The sequence below is a fragment of the Malania oleifera genome, chromosome 11, assembly GCF_029873635.1.
Source record: "Malania oleifera isolate guangnan ecotype guangnan chromosome 11, ASM2987363v1, whole genome shotgun sequence".
Lineage (NCBI taxonomy): Eukaryota > Viridiplantae > Streptophyta > Magnoliopsida > Santalales > Ximeniaceae > Malania > Malania oleifera.
The window spans coordinates 21,381,476-21,389,324 of NC_080427.1; the positions used below are offsets into that span (position 1 = coordinate 21,381,476).

General features: G+C 37.3%; 1 protein-coding gene across 1 annotated transcript; it reads right to left on the reverse strand.

Moving 5' to 3' along the window:
- Window positions 1–3,306: 3,306 nt before the first annotated feature.
- LOC131167423 (uncharacterized) lies at window positions 3,307–3,792 on the reverse strand. Its single transcript, XM_058126228.1, has one exon. It carries the CDS (start codon window positions 3,790–3,792, stop codon window positions 3,307–3,309), a length of 486 nt encoding a protein of 161 aa, XP_057982211.1.
- Between the last annotated feature and the right edge of the window lie 4,057 nt (window positions 3,793–7,849).

Consider the following 7,849-nt stretch of genomic DNA (forward strand, 5'->3'; position numbering starts at 1 on the left):
GTGTAGAGAATATGGATGATTTATAGTGATGGTCTTATGATAATAAAAGCGGTTGTCTTCCGTCGCTAGTACTCCACTATTAGTGACTATAACGCCCTGAACCCGAAACTAGGGTTCGAAATGTTATTTGAAATAAAACCCTGATACCACCTTGTGACACCCCGAACCCACCAAGTGGGGTTTGGATGCCACGTGTTCCATTTACCTGAGCCTAGCTTTATATCAGTTACGTAGAGAAAATAATAACAACTCCTCAATAAAATATCCCAGAGTTTCTACATCTATATACATCTCAAAACATAACCTAACATCCAATATTCACAACTTTGAAAACATAAATATATTACAACTCTAAATAATATAACCAAAGTTTATACCCTCTATCTCAAAAATGCTACAACAGCCTGAGCTCTCTAAGCTTGATCCTATGAAGGTCCTGAAAAGATGAAATTCAACTATCGGGTTAGACACATCTCAGTAAGGATAGAATACATTAAATTAGTGTGTAGCAATCATGAGGTTTAACTACAATATATAAATATATTCATTATTTTCAAAAGAAACCACAATTATAAAATCATTCTCTATTCTTATCCAAACATATGTAAGGTATTTTACCAATGAGAGTTCCTAAGGATAGGGGTGATTACCTGCCCATGCAAGTAGCACCACTCTGCTTTGATACCTTAAACAACCTACGGTCACAACTGAAGCATATCAAGGCACTTACCTTGCTCAGTAAGCCCTCAGGTGGATGATTTATCTCGAACTCACGCATTCACAAAAAGGTTTACTGGTAGAAGTTCTTGAGAATAAGGAAGACTACTCGTCCATACAAGTAACTTCCCTCTGTCCTAATATGTTATGTAACCCAATATAACTATATCTGATACCTATTAGGGCACTCGCCTTTCTCAGCAAGCTCCCAGGCAGAGTGTATACTTCGCCTCAAATACATACTATAATGCAATATATAATACATTTCTTTCTTTACTCTATATCTGTTATCTTTGGATCATTCACATCACATTTCACTTTTTACATTCACATTCATATTCCATACTTATCATTTGTATATTTATATATGGTTTCACATATTATGTTTTCATATCATTCTCATTTGTTGTTCTTATATCCGTTGTTTCCACAACTGCCATTCCCATATCCGTTGTTCTCATATTATCCATGGTTAAACTTACAATTATGCGTTTAGAACCCTTTATACCGGTGATAAATCATGCTTTCGCCCCATGATGGGTTGTGCGGCCCGAAGGCTGGACTTAACCTTGGTTGACCCTCCAGAGTTAAATTAACCACATTCTACAGTCTGTAGGTACGATTGGATGCTCCAACACAAGTGTAGACTCTAGGGGGACACTACCATTCTTGAGCATAATCGACCATCACGTCTCCACACTCTCTCTAAGACGTGTGGGTGCACTAGCACTACCATACATTTCCGTAAGAGTAATGTGCCCTTTCCTGGTCCATCGGAGTTCTCAAACCATACATTGTAATTTAACATTACCAAACACAAGCACAATAATTTATATCACATTTTAATTCTCAATACATTTCCAGTATTTCCTGCACCTCATACATATATCATAGTTTAACGCAGAAACTTCCTTTTACACACATCACAAAATTTAACAACATATATTCATACGTTCACTGAAAATAAACCAACCCATAATCTTCGTTTATATACTGAAAATATGCATTTAATTTCTTACACAATTAACTAGAAAATCTGCCATTTTAACTTTCCATTTTCATAAATAATATCTAATACCAAAACCCTAGGCTCATAAATTTACAATTCAAACGGTTGGATTTTCAAAACTCAAGTGAAAATCATATACATATATACATAATATTTCCATTTTCACTAGTTATTTCCTCAAAAATCCTAATTTAGTATATTCCCTTTACCTGATTTCCTGAACTATGCCAACAGGAACCCCAAAATGATGCTTGTGGCACTCACTCGAACCCTAAATTAAAACCCTAGTTAATCAAATAAACCCCAAATAACCTATTGTTTCAACATTTTATCAACTTATAAACCTTAAATAAACATTTAAAACCCCAAAAATTAGGAATCCTAACCCTTACCTCAACTTTGGAGCGATGCTTGGGAAGCCCAGTTTAGAAATCTGCTTTGCTAGATGTGTAGAGAATGTCCCCTAGAACACCATAGCGGTTTCCATTTGTTGATTTGGGTTGAATTTGGGCCGAAATCTTAGAGAGAAGGCAGAGAGAACATTTTTAGAGAGATAAAATGAGGAAGAAAATAATTTCTTCATGGAGAAGCTACCCCATTTCATTTTATACGCACTATTGCCACGTGACTTTGTCGATGAGAAAATAGGATTTTTCGATGAACCACAGAAGGGAATTCGTTGACGAAAGGATTTGTTCATCGACGAAACTTAAAATTTGAAATTCACTCATTCAGGATCTCTTCGTTGATGAGGGATTGAACTTCATCGACGATCTCTAGAAGAACACTAGTCAACGAAGACAGAAGATTTGTTGACGAGGTATGCTATTCTTCTCTTTTAAATCTTCCCTTTTCCCTTTATTATTTATTTATCTATTATATTTATTTTCTTTCCTAATTTTTAAATAATTATAATATTCTAGGTCTTTACATTCTCCCTCCATTTAGAAAATTTTGTCCTCGAAATTTCATTAATCATTCATTTTCACGTTTCTACAATTGTTAACTCAGTATATCTCCTACAGTTCAATATATACCAACATTTGAAATTATATATTAACTACAATCAAATAAAACCTTCATTATTTTAAACATAAACTCATACTTACCCCCTTGGTTTTATCTGCCTCATCGAGGATCATCGTGTACACTCGTGCTAGACCACCTCCACCTTGGGGTACTTGCTGATTTCCCCGAATCTGGTTTGGTGCAGGTGCAGTAGGCAGCAGTTCTTGACAATTCCTTTTAATGTGCACCGATTTACCACACCTATAACAGTTAGGATCCCTAGCTCGGCATTCACCCCTATGCCTCTTATTACATTTCTGACATAAAGAGTAAGACAGATTATCCTGATAACCAGAATAACCCTGATATGCCGTCTCCTGCCTCGAGCCCACAGTATCTTTCTCTCTCCATGATCCCTGACTACCCTCAGCCAGAAAACTAGAAGGTATAGGCCCCTTCCTCTATTCTGTTGACTCTGTACTGCCTTGAATGCTCTTCTCCAACACTGAAGCCTTATCCACTAAGCCAGAGAAGTTCTAGACCTGGAACCCTACTACAAGTCTATAAACCCTTCATTTCAGGTCCTTTTCAAACTTCCTAGCCTTCCTCACCTCGTTCAAGATCAAGAATGGAGCAAAATGCAATAGTTCAACGAACTTAGCTGCATATTCCCCAACAGTCATACTCCGTTGTGTCAAGTTAGTAAATTCTTCAATATTTTCCTCTCTAATAGATAAGGGGAAATACCTATTGAAGAATAGCTCCTTAAATCGCTCCCACGTCAGAGCTATCTTTACCAATCTCTGTTCCTCTAGCATCTTCACAAAAAGCCACCAGCGTTTTGCATCCCCTGCCATCTTAAATGTAGCATAGCGGACCTTCTGCTCTTTCGTATAGCCAAGTACTTCCAGTATCTCCTCTATTTGCTGAACCCAATTTTCTGCAGTCACTGGATTAGGTCCTCCCTCAAAAGTAGGAGGGTTCAATCTTATAAACTCCTTGATGCTATAGCCCTGATCTACCATCAGATAGTTCTGCCCTCTAGTATCCTTTCTCATTTCTGCCTTGACTTGTCAAGTTATACCCCGCAACATCGTGGAGGTATCAATATCCTCTTCATTGGAAGTCTTCGAACATCCCTTCCTTCAGCCCCTACATCCTAATCCCTAGGATCCATCTTGAAAAGAGAACAGAAAAGGGATAAGAATTCCATTATCATAACCCTATCAACACAATCATTAATTTAAATTCCAATATACACCCAACTTCTCAATTTAGGACTAGTCTCACATCTCAGAAACAAAATCATCTAAGGTTTACCGTGGCTTTTCTGAGGCCATGGATTGCTTCAAAAAAATCACAGGAAATCATTGACATATTTCCGTTTTCAGGCTACAGAACAAAATCTTATACTTCTCAACACCTAGCCTACCCATTTCCTATCCTCATTATCACCTATTCCTATACTCAGGTATTAATCATCCTTAAGTCTACAGAATCCCAAAATCTAATGCGCTCTAATACCAAAATGTAAGGCCTCAAACCCAAAACTAGGGTCGGGAGTGTTATTTGAAATAAAACCCTGATACCACCTTATGATGCCCCGAACCTACCAAGCGGGGCTCGGGTGCCACGTAGTCCATTTACTTGAGCCTGACTTTATATCAATTAAGCAACTGAAATAATAACAACTCCTTAATAAAATATACCAAAGTTTCTACATCTATATACATCTAAAAACATAACCCAACATCCAGTATTCACAACTTTGAAAACATAAATATATTACAACTCCAAATATTATAACCAAAGTTTATACCCTCTATCTCAAAAATGCTACAACAGCCCCAAGCTCTCTAAGCTCGATCCCGCAAAGGTCATGAAAGGATGAAATTCAACTATCGGGTGAGACACATCTCAGTAAGGATAAAATACATTAAATCAATGTGTAGCAATCATGAGGTTTAAGTACAACATATGTATATATTCATTATTTTAAGAAGAACCCACCCACAATTATAAACTCATTCTCTATTCTTACCCAAACACATGTAAGGTTTTTTACCAACAAGAGTTCCCAAGGATAGGGGTGACTATCTGCCCATACAAGTAGCACCCCTCTACTCTAATGCCTTAAGCAACCTATGATCACAACTAAAGCATATTAGGGCACTTACCTTACTCAGTAAGCCCTTAGGTGGATGATTTATCTCGTACTCATGCATTCACACAAAGGTTTACTAACAGAAGTTGCTGAGAATAAGGAAGATTACCCGCTCATACAAGTAGCTTCCCTCTGCCCTAATACATTATGTAGTCCAGTATAGCTACATCTGATACCTATCAGGGCACTCGCCTTTCTCAGAAAGCCCTTAGGCAGAGTTTATACTTCACCTTAAATACATACTATAATACAATATATAATACATTTTTCCTTTACTTTGTATCTGTTATCTATGGATCATTCACATCACATTTCACTTTTCACATTCACATTCATATTTCATACTTATCATTTGTATATTCATATATGCTTTTACATATTCCGTTTTCATATCATTCTCATTTTTTGTTCTTATATCCGTTGTTTCCACAACTGCCATTTCCATATCCGTTGTTTCCATAACTACCATTTCCATATCTGTTGTTCTCATATTATCCATGGCTAAACTTACAATTATGCGTTTAGAACCCTTTATACCGGTGATAAATCATAGTCATGCTTCCGCCCCATGATGGGTTGTGTGGCTCGAAGGCTAAACTTAACTCTAGTTAGCCCTCTAGAGTTAAATCAACCACATTCTATAGTCTGTAGGTATGATTGGCTGGTCCAACACAGGTCTAGATTCCAGGGGGACACTACCATTCCCCAACATAATCGACCATCCTGTCTCCACACTCTCTCTAAGACATATGGGTGCACTAGCACTACCATACATTTTCGCAATTGTACTGTGCCCTTTTCTTGGTTCACCGGAGTTCTCAAACCATACATTGTAATTTAACATTACCAAACACATGCAAAATAATTCATATCACATTTTATTTCTCAATACATTTCCATTATTTCCTGCATCTTATACATATATCGTAGTTTAACATAGAAACTTCCTTTTACACATGCCACACAATTTAACAACATATATTCATACATTCACTGAAAATAAACCAACCCATAATCATCGTTCATATACTGAAATTATACATTTAATTTCTTACACAATTAGTTAGAAAAATCCTGATTTAATATATTCCCTTTACTTGATTTCCTGAACTACGCCAACAGGAACCCCAAAAGGATGCATGTGGTGCTCACCCGAACCCTGAATCAAAACCCTAATTTAATCAAATAAACCCCAAATAACCTATTATTTCAATATTTTCTCAACTCATAAAGCTTAAATAAACGTTTAAAACCCCAAAAACTAGGAATCCTAACCCTTACCTAAACTTTGGAGCGATGCCTGTGAAGCCCAGTTTAAAAATCTGTTTCGCTAGATGTGTAAAAAATCTCCTTTACAACACCGTAGCGGTCTTCGTTTGTTGATTCTGGCTGAATCCGAGCCGAAATCTTGGAGAGAAGGTTGAGAGAACATTTTTAGAGAGAGAAACAAAAAAGAAAATGATTTCCTTGCGAAGAAGCTACCCCAATTCATTTTATATATGCTATTGCCACGTGACTTCATTGACGAGAAAATATGATTTATCAATGAACCACAGAAGGGAAGTTGTTGACTAGAGGATTCGTTCATCGACGAAACTTAAGATCTGAAATTTACTCATTCGGGATCTCTTCATTGACGAGTGATTGAACTTCGTCGACGATCTCTAAAAGAACACTCGTTGACGAAGACAGAAGATTCCTCGACAAGGTCTGTTGTTTTTCCTCTTTTAAATCTTCCCCTTTCCCTTTATTATTTATTTATCTATTCTATTTATTATCTTTCCTAATTTTTAAATAATTATAATTTTCTAGGTCTCTACAGTGACGATTTGAATAGTTCGTCACTTATATTTATTAGTAGCCGTAGATATGGTGACAACGTTATAACCGTCACTAATATTGATCGAACCATGACTAATACTATTAGTGACGATTTTTATTTATTGTAGTGAAGCTTATTAGGTCTTGAGCCCAACCGGCTTAGGCTTTTGGGTCAAGTTAGTGTTCACCCATGTGTATCAAGCCCAACCATTGGCTCCTCCGGTGCTAACAAGTGGTATTAGAGCCCATGGTTCAACATTCTCCTTGGGAATCTGAGTATATGGCTGATTTGGAGCCCGATGTCTAAGGAGGAGATTGTTGGGGTTATCCCAAATCAGTTTTGGAAGGGGTTGATGGTTAGTTATTAAGTGTGAGGGAAAGCCTCACCCCATAAGCTAACTTTTGGGATTGAAAAAACCCAAGACCACCCAACACTGGTATAGGCTCCTCTAGTTCTAACAAGTGGTATCAGAGCCGACAGTCCATAACTTTGGGTGAGCAACATCATAAAAAGTTGAGACGTGAAGCTAATTCTACTGACGTGCTAATAGTTGGAGGACCAAGTGTGTGGCCGAGGCCAATAAAGATCATCTAGGCTGGGGATGGATCCGAATAGGGTCCAGACGTGAGAGGTAGGATTGATTCGGAGGCATGTGGAATGCAATCTGATGCACGTAATGCGCTAGTGGTTAGGCCCACTTAAGTAAACTATTGGAGAATTGGGCTTACTCTCATAAGAGAGACAATTTCTGTTCAAGAGGGAGGAGTTGCAACTCACAAGTGAAGGAGATATTGTTGAGAATTCCACTTGACAGTTTGTCCCACATTAGAAAATTTGAGTAGATGATGGACGCTTATATATATATGGTTCGGCCCAGGACCTAATAGACTTAAACTTTTGAGTCAAATTGGTGTTCACTTATGTGTATCAAGCCCACCTATGAGCTCCTCCGGTGCTAACATATCTTTTCTCTAGCCCCACTAACCCCATTTCTTCAACTGGAATGCATTAGGACCATGACCAAGGCCCCAAAATTTTAGGATCTATTTGATGTTGTTGCTATTTTTTATTTTTTATTTTTATTTCTCCATAGTAGAGACACAATTTATAAAAACGTATTTATTTTTGT